The sequence below is a fragment of the Petromyzon marinus genome, chromosome 15 (genome assembly GCF_048934315.1).
Source record: "Petromyzon marinus isolate PM22_M1 ecotype Great Lakes invasive population chromosome 15, UKy_Petmar_22M1.pri1.0, whole genome shotgun sequence".
Lineage (NCBI taxonomy): Eukaryota > Metazoa > Chordata > Hyperoartia > Petromyzontiformes > Petromyzontidae > Petromyzon > Petromyzon marinus.
In genome coordinates, this window is record NC_133681.1 from 12,191,599 (window position 1) to 12,204,049 (window position 12,451).

The following is a 12,451-nucleotide window of genomic DNA, read 5'->3' on the forward strand; positions in this document are numbered from 1 at the left end:
GCTGTAGGGCTCTCTCGAGCTTGCCCTAGTCTAAGGCCCTTCTGTAAGGAGGGGAGTGAGCAAGAAACTGCCGAAATGCTTTTTTTTTTATATTGCCGCTAACACGGTCACTGTAAACGCAGCGCTGTTATGAGTATGGGCGGTGGTTGTGCTGATGGTGCCGCGTGCCTTTGTCCCTCCGTTCATCTGCAGGGGACTCGGTCGGCCAGGGCAGTCGTTCTTCTCCGACGGTGCCCCCCAAGAAGGTTTCTGCCATCAGCGCGGCGGCTGCTGCCGTGGAGTCGACGCTGTCAGCTCGCCACAGCGCGGCCCGGCACGGCCTGGCGCACCAGATTTCTGCCCCTGCCTCCCTGGCCTCCACCAGCTCAACGGCAGCATCGCCGCACAGCCACGGGGTGGCACAATCGACACCGCAGGCTGCCACCACCGCATCTTCCAGCGCACCCTCCCAGAATTCCACGGGGCAGCATGGGCCGGCGCTGTCATCGCCTTCACCGCACCTGTCCTCCCTCCATTCCCAGCATGCACCGGTGGGGTTTGTGCCCTCCCAGCATTCCGTGGGGCATCCCCTGAAGACGCCGAGCAGCGTCATCGAGGAGCTCAATCGGACACTGGCCATGGCCGCTCACCGCCTGGAGTGGTGCGTACGTGTGCAAATGGCCCACAACAATCATCAGATATTGGGGTGGCTAAAGCACGTGGAGTTGACACAGTGGGGAGTACCAGGTGGTGCATCTATCAGACAGACCACAACATTTGGGCCTCTCCCATTGTTCTGACAGCGAGCCTCCACCATTCGGAATGAACCGTACACCCCAATGTAAGACTGCCCTGAACACGACTTAAGACTGAGCTTTCATGGGGGATAAATGAGAGCATTATTGCAATGCGACTCTTCCAATGCAGCTACATCTTACCAGCTCTACCATATGAAAAATAGATTGAATATTGGTTGGCTGTCACTTAATTAAATAAAACCAATCGAAACAGTGGTTTCTTGATACCTGCTGTTAATTGGCACTGATTGATGCCGATTGTGCATTGACCCTGACTCATGTTTTCCATTGGCATTTATTAGAACCCTTATTGGAAATCGGTGCCACATGTTGTGCATTTACAATTGGTTTTGCTACCGCTGATCGACACCTGTTTTACTTTGCAATGTATTGACAACTGTTGTTTATTGACACTGAGCCTACTGCCAATTGACGTTTATGATTGACAGCTGTTCCTCTACGTTTCCACGTCCCATGTCCCCCACCGGCCACCCCATCTCAGCTTCCACAGCTCGGAGTCGGCGCCAGCCCCGGTCCCGAGGGTGGAGGTGAGCGAGGTCCCCACGGTGCAGCTCCGCGTCAGGGCCCACCGTGGCGCTGCGGTGGCTGCGGCAGCGGCGGTGGCAGCGGCTGCAGCGGCGGCGGCCGGAGGAGGACGCGACGGCGATGACGATGACGATGACGCGGGTGGGGGCTGCGATGAGGACAGCGACAAGGAGAACGCCTCCTCCGAGTCGGACTCGGAGAGTGAAGAGGGCGACGGGCCAGGCGGCACGCGGCTCCGCGTCAAGAGTGAGTGGAGACCCCGACAGGGCAGCAGCGTTCACTTGGGTCAGAATTACTTTAGTTATTGTCTTAGTCTAGTCGACAACAACCAGCAGAGCTCCGAATAGCATGGTTGGCTGCGTATCGTGCAAAAGCAATTTAACATACATACATATGGGTGTTTCTCTGTGGATGTAATGTATTCAACATTCAATAATATATTCCGGTACACTGCAGACTCTGTCAACATGATTCAATAATGTTTGTCTGCATCTTCGTTCAGACGAGTAAGTTTCGTCTGGTGGTAGTCAAAGACCATGCGTTGGTCTTTAGTGGAGAGTAGTCGTGGTCTTCATTACGCTCGATGATTTTCGTCCACTCAGAGTCATTGTTGGCTCAAATAATGAACACTTTGTCAACGAACATGTTCATCACTACAGTGGAAAGGCTTATTCTTATTTTTAACGAGCTACAAAAGCCAATGGGAATTTCAAGGTTTGATCAATTGTCACGTGTCTAGATCCGCGATTCTAATCAAGGGTCAATGTGTTTGCCATTGTAGTGAATGCAGTGCCTTCAGTGGCTGCAGGGTTCACGTGAGCCCACTGCGTGCAAGTTATGCAAATTTAAAATAATAAATTTTCACGTGCATAATTGAACGCATATATCGGTAACCTAAAAAAATAATTGAATAGATGAATTGATACATTGTCACATGCCTCTGAGCTGTTGCCGTTAAGACAGATAGCTCGGTTACCTTAATTTATAACCACTTAAACAGCCCGATGAGATCAAAAGTCTCTCGTTTTAAAGGGTGTTTTATTGTTCCCAACCATAGAGAGAGAGAGATAGCCTTGACTCATTAACATATGGAGACGTAGTTAGGCCACAACAGATTGGTTTTCCTTTTCTGTTTGATACAAGGGAATTCCTCATGAAATGATATTAAGCCCAATGCTCTTCACCTCATTTCTAATATTGACCTTTTTAGCGACGATCGAGAATAAGACTGCTGCTATAAATATCCACTCCCTCTGATGGGGTTTTAGTAGGCTTTCTCATAGTTTCACAATGCCATGTGCTCTAAATATCTCTCACGATCATCGTCTTCACCATTTAGCCACGAACTGCCACACCACTCACCGCTAGGGTGAAGGCCTTTCCGTGTTGTCACCACTCCTCAACAGCGGTGCGACGCCACATTGGTTAATCCCACATGCCGTTCCATCCCCGCAGTGGCCATCCTCTCTTGTCACTCTCTCATATCGATCACCAATCTCGTCCGTGGAGCGTTTTCCCTTGGAGCGATTTAGGCTGCCTTAGTTCACGTAGCAGTCTCAGTGTCTGTCATTTGCTTTTGCTCTGGATTCGAGTTTTCCTTTTCCGTCGGGGTAATTCCGAACACGTTCCTCTGCGTCCTTTGCACGGGCATTTTTCAGATTTTCTTTAATTTCATACGTCAGTGTTCCCATGTTTTTATCCATATATCATAGCTGGCGGCATGCACTGGTTGATACATTTCTTATTCAAGCACATTGGTGTGTTAATTTTCCTTGTCAAATTACATTTTCAAAAAGAATCGTAATATTGGTCGAAAAGGCCTCCTGATAAAATTTACATTTTCCAGAAGCACTTCAAGCTGCTCTTGCTCGCTTCTTCATTTCACCATTTGATCCCGGCATGCCTTCAATCATTGCCCTATATCTACATTCATCATGTGATGCACTGAAGTTTCAGCTGTAAAGCAAACGTTTGTCCCTCCTACGTGTCGCCCGCCCCCCACCTCCTGCGTTGAGCAAGGCTCCCTGGCTGCTAAGGTTATGCGGAAGGACTCGCTGGCCATCAAGCTGAGCAACCGGCCCTCTAAGGAGGAGCTGCAGGAGAAGAACATCCTGCCTCGGCAGACAGACGAGCAACGCCTTGAGATGCGCCAACAGATCGGCACAAAACTCATCAGGTAGGCATGTGCGCGTGTGTGTGTGCCTGTACGTGTGCGGAGAAGTAGCGCGGTGGTTAGCGATCCGCGCTATGATCCCGGCAACGCGCGTTCGATTCCTGCGCAAGACCAACGTTGGTGACAAATATGCGAACCGGTCCTGGACCTCCCCTAGGTCGATTCAGCCCTAAATGAGTAACTCGTGCGGTGGGCATACATGAGCAATGGGGAGGTAAAGGCGGGCCACGTGTGGAGCTGGCGCCAATGCCCTCTTGTACCATGTTGACCTTCATCAATACTTGCTAATTGCAATTCCCCGAAAAAAGGCTATATGGGGGATCTTTGTTTATAGCGGTGCCAAATTATCAAGATGGTGACATGACCAAGTGGGAGCACGTTTGGCTCTTGGATTCGCGGTTCAATCCCAACAGCTGCCATTTTCTGCACAGCGGACGTTAAAGGTCTCGTGTCGTTATTAACAAACAAAAAAACGAATAGGTCGGGGGTCATGGTACAAATTTTTCCGAATTTGATACATTACTTGCCATTACCTGATTGTAAAAAAAATATATACGAAGAAAAAATGTCCCCGACTGGCACACTAATGCCCCTTTGCAGGCGGGTGCTATATACAGCTTATGCTAAACAGGAACAGCTGCACCTGGGGAGAGGAGGGGGGTCCCTTGGCTAGACGACAGCAGGATATTCGAATTGGCTGACATGATATGTGTTGTCAGGCGATTGGAGTTAATGAGCCATTTAATCAAGCCCCCTATACAAAAAAGTCTTGTCCTTAAGGTGGTCAAGCGAGCACTCCTCCAGCGCTTTGGGCCCAGCCGCTTGGGCTGAATTCCTGCGCGCCGAAGTCTGCGGTGGTAGTTGGTATCTGAACGTAGGGTTTGAATTTCCTCATTGTCAACGGGGGGAGGGGGGGGGCCTTAACGTGCGACAGCAGGTGGTGTGGTGTCAGCATTCGTGCCAGGGAGACGAAAGTGACCTGACTTGCTGCTGCTGCTGCCACCTGTGGAGGGTTCCTCCAGTCACTCTCGCCCCCTCATTCAGTCTCTTCCCTCATCACTTTGGAATGTCAAAACTTGTAACGTGCACAGTACTCGCTCGCTCGCTCTCAGAGAGAGAGAACGACACGGAGGTGTGGGGAGCCAGACAAGTGGGAAAGGGCAGCCAGGGAAAGGCAGCAATAATTACCCAATCTCTGCGGTCGTTTATACATGCAGATGTTATGGGATAATTAATGAGTGTTTGCATATTGGAGAAATCCCGAGCATCCGGGTGAAACCCACGTGTGCGAGGGGGTTACGCTCTATCCCATACAAATGGAACAAGTGATATTAGTCCACACTTTGCGGGACTGCCTTCTGGTAAGCCACGGTTTAGCACCTCCTCGGACACCCGTGGGAAAGGAGTTCAACAACCTTTGTGGTATCTACCAACCTTCGCTGCCTCCACAGTTGCTGGGTTGCAGCCATGCACAGCCACCACCGGCCAGCTAATTTATCACAACTCCCACGGTCATTGTTCCCATGAACTTCACGCCTTGGTTAGCTCCTCCAGTGTCAAGGGCTCATTCTACCAGATTTACTGTTTTACACTCGCCCGTGCTGCGTTCAGCTACCATGTTGCAAGAACGGTACATCTCTTTCCTTCTTCATTCACATTGCTCCATTTTGGAAGGTCCTCCCATTGTATCTCTTCCCGACTTCCTGTGTACAGGTAGCTTGTTAGTTTGTGTAAAATATTACATTTCAGAAAGGTGTATGTGTAAGCATCTACATAGGCAACATCGACACTCAAGCCATGTGTGAAGACCGGAGGTGATGCGAGGTGACACTCCCTGCCCCGCCGCCTGCCTGTGCCCACAGAGGAATTTAAAATGTAGAATTTTTATTTTTCTCTGTGAAGTGTCTAAGTTAAGAATGAAAAAAAAATGCAGCGCATGACGTCACTAACACCGTCGTAGAAGGAAAATGATTGCTAACAGGCAACGGCCCTTCTTTGTAGCGTATAGATGCTGTGTAGAATCTATGTGCAATGGAGAAGGGCCATTGCTAGAAATGTGATCTATTTTATGTTTTAAAAAAAATGAATGGCAGTGTTATTTAAAAAATGTGTTGTCACCAAATGCTATAGATACATATTATTGGTTCTTTCGGTAAAGTCACGTAGAAAGGAAACAATAAAATAATAAAAATATAAAACAATAAAATTCTCACAACGTTTCGACTGTAACACAAGCAATCATCATCAGGTGTGAAAACCACAACAAGTTTAAATGGGTTTTGGGTGTTCCTACTTGTTTGGTGAAAACAAAAGGTTATAGAGTCAGGGCCCGCTGTATAATGGTTCCGCCTACGTATGCAATATACTGTATAGAGTTTATTTTATAGCAGCATGCAGGATGTGAGCAGCTGAAATGCGGGTTAGGGCAGCTCCTTCTGCAGATGTAAAATCAACTACTCTAAGTACGCGTGTCCCTTACTCATGTCAACACAAGAGATGCAGGGGTTTAAAGTCAGATTAGGCCACTGAGGAAGTGGACCTTCCCTTAAGATTTGGACAAAAGCGCTACCTCGAAAGGAGGTGGCTCGTTGTCAAATCCACAATTTGACTGTTGTGTTCCCCACTCCCCCATATAAGAACGTGTGTTGATTAAATGACACGAGTGACTTGTGTCCGCGCGTCTTGTGTAGGCGGCTGAGCCAAAGACCCACAGCCGAGGAGCTGGAACAGAGAAATATTCTCCGGCGTAAGTAGCGCGAGGGGGGTGGGGGGGGGGGCGTCTGTGGCTCAACGCACATCGCTGACGTCTTCACCGCATCACCACCGATCTACCACGCACTACGAATCTCCAGTGTGGTGGATGAATAATTAGTACTTTAATAAGGGACCGTTCTTGCCAGTATCAAAATATAACAATAGGTTTTACCCTTTCCTTTTTCAAAGGATTCTGTTGGGTGTTTTAACATCTTCACACCTGTTTTTATTGACAGAAAGAGTAAAACCTATTGTTACATTTTGATACTGGCAAAAAAGGTCCCATATTGTAGCTGCTCACCCCGAGCTATAAATGTCCTCATTGTGCTGTTCGCCTTTTGGCATTTTTGGTCTTACACTTTGAGGCTAGGCTCAAAAGAAAACTGTCTCTGGTGTGGACCAATCGGTTTCAAAGACAATGTTTATATTATCAGAGCAAGTTTTTTTGTTTGCATGTTCGCCACAAGTACGTGTGGTTAATGCAGACAGGATTCCTTGAAAAAGGATTCTGTTTAGTGTTTTAACATCTTAACACCTAAATTTTGATTTAAAGCTTTCGTGACTGCAGTAATTCATATTCTTAGTTTTTTCGGTAAAGTCACGTTGAAGAGAAACAACAAAATAACAAAATATATATAAAACAATAAAAAATTATCACGACGTTTCGACTGCAACACAAGCAATCATCATCAGGTGTGAAAACCACAGCAAGAAATTTTTAAAAAAGTGCTGCAGTTTTCATACCTGATGATGATTGCTTGTGTTGCAGTCGAAACGTGCGAATTTTATCGTTTAATATTTTTATTATCTTATTGTTTCCCTTCTACGTGACTTAACCGTAAGAACCAAGAATATTATATAAACTCAATAAGTTTTTACGCGACATTATGGTAAAACAATAGCCTGACCGTTCATCCCTCCACAAAATTAAAAAAACATCTATGCTTTGTAGTCCATCAGCCCATTTGAGATGCATTGAGGTCGAGTAATTAAAATGTGCTATTTATTCAGTGTATTGCTGTTGACTTATGTATTTTTCATTGCTAACAACTAATGCTCCACAACAACAAACAGCTATCGCGGCACACACGAAATGCAGAGAGAGTTTGGTCGTAGCGGTATGGCGTCTGGCTTGTCCCAATGTTTCTTCTGACATGTGTCCTGGGAATTTGAGAGCTGCCCCAAAATAACGGCACCCGTGCGCAATTCAGAAATGTTATTTGGAGATACATTAAATCCCATTTAATGCACCGCTATAGAGAGTGATAGAACGTTAAGCTCCTTTGACTTTAAAAGAAACTAACTTAACGGAATACCGCTGCCAAAACCAGTCGGGAAATGGCATTTTACATTGCTAAAGGGTATTTGAAATTGCAATTTTCTTAAATCCTCCCATCTCTGTTCACCCAGCAGTATAAATAGGTACGTACACGACAGGCGATCCACAGGTCGTGTGCGGTGGAAAGTGGGTAATCTTGCCTCTCGAAAGACATACGGTTAGTGTGAAAGAGTAGGCCAAATAGCCTCTCGAAGGACACCCTTGAGCTCCCTCAAGTGGAGGCCCTTCCACTTGCCGTGGAAATGTCAGATAAATAAATAAATAAAAAGAATGACGGATATTAATGTTTCAGATGACAGTGATCTCTTTCAACAAAGTATATGGTTTAGGGCAGCGGTTCCCAACCTTTCAAACCTCCAAACTTTTCGTGGACCACCGCATGCCACGAGTCATTTGAAACTACATTTCCTTGGTGAGGGTATTTTTAATTTTCCGCGCACACCGCCCGCCCTGTTATCGTAGCCTCGCAGACCACCAGGGGGTCCGCGGACCAAAGGTTGGGAACCGATGGTTTAGAGAAAGTCTTAAATATGCTGCAGAGAATCAATTTGAGGGTTTGTGAACGCGATAAGCGCTGTGCTAATTAGACGCGTAGGTATACACCCCCTACGCGCGTAATTTAATTCATTGTAAATATTCACAGTTTCAACTCCATTACAAAATATTGTCTCCTTTTTACTGCCTCATATGCATTGTTTCTTGTTCGTTCTGTCTCATTCAAGTATAACATTGTCATATATTATTTGGGTCTTTCGGTAAAGCCACGTAGCGGATTAGGCGTGACATGGGTGTGGTGGTAATGTTTTTGCTTAACCTGTAACTCATTGCGTAATATCGCGAAAGCAGCTCCAATTTAATTAATGTAGATATTACTCCTGCGTGGCATTAAGTGTGCAGCTTGTTACGCATAGAAACGATGGCATGTGGACTATCAAGCCCACAAGTATGGCGCATTCCTTTAAATCAGCTGTATGCCTCTGATTAGCTTTTTCATGCAAAATGTAATTTTAATATTAAATATATTACAATATAACTCAATCGTGATATATATAGCTGACTCGCTGGTGCACAGGGCTGCTTCCCATTTTAGAACAATGGTCCCGTAGCGATGAGATTCTGAGTTTGAGTCCAGCCGGCAAGCTGACGTTATCCTTGGCTCTCGAGTGTTGAGGGGCTCTCATTCTGGTCACCAGTGATTTTTAGGTAGGAAAAATACATAATGATTAGTCAATTTAAATTGGATCAAACACACGCATAAAACCATGAGATGTAGAACATGATGGTGTGCTGTCTAGTGTGTGGTAAGGAAATCTAAGTGCAATTACTCCAAAAGCATTTGAGCGGTATCATCTGGGTCCCCTACTTGACATGATGTCATGTTTGGCTGGCTATAGGAGTCGTTTGTCTCATGGGATCATTTTCATTGCACAATTACAATGTGAATGGTTTTAGCGGGTATGCAAATTGGCGTGATGTGTTTTTTTTATCTGCATGAATTAAAGTTAATTTGCAATGACACGGATTCCTGCCATCAGTGTGCAAAGACACAGTCCCGCAAATGCCCGATAATGAGCTTACGGCCTTGATACCACACGATGCCGACGACAAATCCCTGCTGTTTAATTGCTGGCATCACACACAGGGACCTGCTTGTCCACGTGCTGTTGTTTTTTGTAGTGAAGAACGAAGAAGAGGAGCAGGAAGAGAAACAGGAAATTAAGCGACGTCTGTCAAGAAAGGTAATTTCGACTCGTCCCACGTGAGCCAAGCAGCAGCAACGTGATTTTCCTTTGTTTAGCCGTTGGTTATGTGCGGTGCGGAAGATACGTGCAACTTGCATCCAGAGAAAGCACAATTATAGCCTGTAGTTTGTTTTGTACCTACTTGCATTAACTTCAAGTCTCCCCCGAAATAAATAATTGTTAATTCCACGAGCTTTCACCCAATTATAAATGAAAGCCAACTACCTGCACTGAGAGTGATTAGAGCCGCACTAAGCAAGACTTGGGCCAATCTACAAATCTGACTTGGAATAATGTCTTGGAATCGTAACTATGTTATAGTTGCATACACACATCCTTCGTTTGAAATCAGGTAAGAGCCTGTTTAGGCCTAACGTTTATTTTAACACAGGAAAGCCGTTTGGCATGTAAACTAATGGTCAAAACAATTAATAATCATTCGCCTCCAGTGACAGTTTTTATCTTGCAAAATTCATTTTCTGGTAATTTTGGAATTGGACTAAAGAAAATAAAAAGTGACGTCATTTTGATAAACGAGGTCCACTTAGCAGCCGATTTTGTTCTATGAAAATGCCCTGCAGAAACCACCGCACTAATCACCGAGTTACCTGACCAGTGCGATGCTCATGACAGCCGTGTGCTCACTGTCACATTATTGAGTGCAGAAGAAAACACGAACTTACCTTTGGCGGGCAAGCACACATATACACAAAATATTTCCTAAGATGATTGCAGTGATGGATGAAGATCACACATGCATAGGTTTTCGCGATGGTGCCGTACGTGCTCTGCGTTGGCGTTTTTGGGCTGTACCGTGTTGTTTGGCACGATGCCCGACGTTTTTGCTTCACGTGCTGAGAGCTTCTTGACAATTCAGCAATGTGGAGCGAAACGTCAGACATCGTGCCGAACAACGCGTGGCACAACCCGAGAACACATCGGAGCGCTCCGGAGCGCTGGTTGTACCTGTGTCCATGGGTCATACGACGTGAGGTCGTAAATGGCCCAAGAGACTGCTGATTCCCCACCCCTGGCTTAAACTCCTCTCCAACTTGACCCACAGCTCAGCGAGAGGCCCACGGTGGAGGAGCTGCGAGAAAAAAAGATCCTTATCCGCTTCAACGACTACGTGGAGGTGGCGGATGCCCAGGATTACGATCGGCGAGCTGATAAACCCTGGACGCGCCTCACTGCCGCTGACAAGGTAGCGACGAGGACAAAGAGGGGGCTTCCCACGAGAGATAAGAGCCTTTGGGTAGACCCAGTGCAGGTCACTGTCTAATAAATTACGTTGGTTTCCTGTTACAGTTGAGAAGACATTAAGTTTTGGTTTACTGACAAAACATTGAAGGGCTTAATAACCTCCATGAACTGTGTCCGTGATCTGCATAGGCCGTACAAGTTGTCAAGAACTCTCCACTCATTTGATGTCCGTAAAGTTTGGTGGTTTCACACACTCCTCATCGTGGCGGGGCGATCGGGGGTATACCTGCGCTGCGCCGGTGTAAAACAAAATATTACGTCAGTAAATAATGTCTCAAGGTTTGATTTAAATACGGAGTGTAATGCAAGACAAACGATGAGGATACCTGAAAGGCTTGCGTCACAGATTGATGCATGTGATTGAACACTTTGAATAGGATTTGGCCCATACATATAAGTAATGTGCAGCGTTGTGGGATGCAATAAGCATGAATGACGTGATATAAAATGAAATCGTTATTACTTTAAAACACCTGTGGCTGGGTCCCCAGTCATCAACAAGTAGCCAGCGCAAAACCACACCTGTCCTTTAACGCTAAAACATCTTGATAACTGTGCATTAATAAAACCTAATCCTGTACTGTACACGCCTATACTGTTTGCTCGGGAAATTTTTGCAATTATACTTGCAGAATAAAATAGCATCAGTACACATTGCAAACCATTGGAAAGAATGTAGGAGAACTGCCTTACACAACATCACTTTTACCAATTTTATCCAAAACTCAACTCTACCAGACCTGACTTGCGATAAAAAAAAATTCCGCGTGAAGTGAATTTGCGAATTATGAGAATATTTATTGTGAAGCAGCAATTTTAAGAAAGCAATTTGAATTTGGTCATTTGAAGGGATCGATTACAGTTTAAAAAAGTTATTGGTCTGGATGGCAAATTCAATGAAGACAATGGTTGTGAGTCAGTTGGCTGTGAGTCGGTGGTTGTCAGTCGTGATTGTGAGTCGTGATTGTGAGTCGGTGGCTGTGAGTCGTGATTGTGAGTCGGTGGCTGTGAGTCGTGATTGTGAGTCGGTGGCTGTGAGTCGGTTGTCAGTCCTGATTGTGAGTCGGTGGCTGTCAGTCGGTGGCTGTCAGTCGTGATTGTGAGTCGGTGGTTGTCAGTCGTGATTGTGAATCGTGATTGTGAATCGGTGGCTGTGAGTCGGTTGTTGTCAGTCGTGATTGTGAGTCGGTGGCTGTGAGTCGGTGGCAAGGAGAGATGGCTGGGCAGCTCAGGGGGCTCATTGAGGATGTTGGTGTGCCTCACCGTTGAACCCTGTGGTTAGCTTCACTCTGAACCAAGTGACTCGAGTTCGATTCCCGCTCACGACCAATAATAGTGGCGGATATTTGAGCTGATCCGGGGGCTACCTTAGGTCAACTCAGCCTTAAATAATAACCTGCTGCAGTGTGTGTATTCTTCGGGGGAGAGAAGGGCGGCCGGGCATGGTGTTGGCCACCCATCCAACAGTTTATGTATGCTACATGGGGGTTCTTTGTCTTTGTGTGTATGCATGTGAGGGTGCATAAATGTGTGTTTAGTGTAAATTGTGTGTGGATTTTCAACAGCCTACATCGCTGCAATCTGTCTGCCTCTTTGTCTTTGTTGCGTGTGTTAGGCTGCGATCCGCAAGGAGTTGAATGAGTTCAAGAGCTCTGAGATGGAGGTTCATGAACTGAGCAGGCATCTCACCAGGTGAGTTGCCACCAAAGGTCTTGTCGCGTAAGGTTTGGCGATGAGGGTCATCGCCAAACGTTACACGACAAGACCGTCTCCATTTTGCCCACTCCTTTTTCACATCCAATACCCCTCTCGAAATACATCACACTGCTGAGGTGTACACTTCCGGTTCTGTGCTCTT

The 12,451-nt window shown here is 46.2% G+C and overlaps 1 protein-coding gene across 4 annotated transcripts in view; it reads left to right on the forward strand.

Moving 5' to 3' along the window:
* LOC116942667 (phosphatase and actin regulator 1) overlaps nucleotides 1-12,451 on the forward strand; it is a 103,533-nt gene that overhangs the window by 80,880 nt on the left and 10,202 nt on the right. For all 4 annotated transcript variants that reach the window (XM_032954860.2, XM_076067284.1, XM_032954861.2 and 1 more), the window contains 7 exons: nucleotides 193-640; nucleotides 1,279-1,568; nucleotides 3,342-3,498; nucleotides 6,186-6,241; nucleotides 9,266-9,327; nucleotides 10,394-10,534; nucleotides 12,209-12,285. In XM_032954860.2, the coding sequence (XP_032810751.2) occupies nucleotides 193-640; nucleotides 1,279-1,568; nucleotides 3,342-3,498; nucleotides 6,186-6,241; nucleotides 9,266-9,327; nucleotides 10,394-10,534; nucleotides 12,209-12,285 (1,231 nt within the window). The remainder of the gene's footprint in view (nucleotides 1-192; nucleotides 641-1,278; nucleotides 1,569-3,341; nucleotides 3,499-6,185; nucleotides 6,242-9,265; nucleotides 9,328-10,393; nucleotides 10,535-12,208; nucleotides 12,286-12,451) is intronic.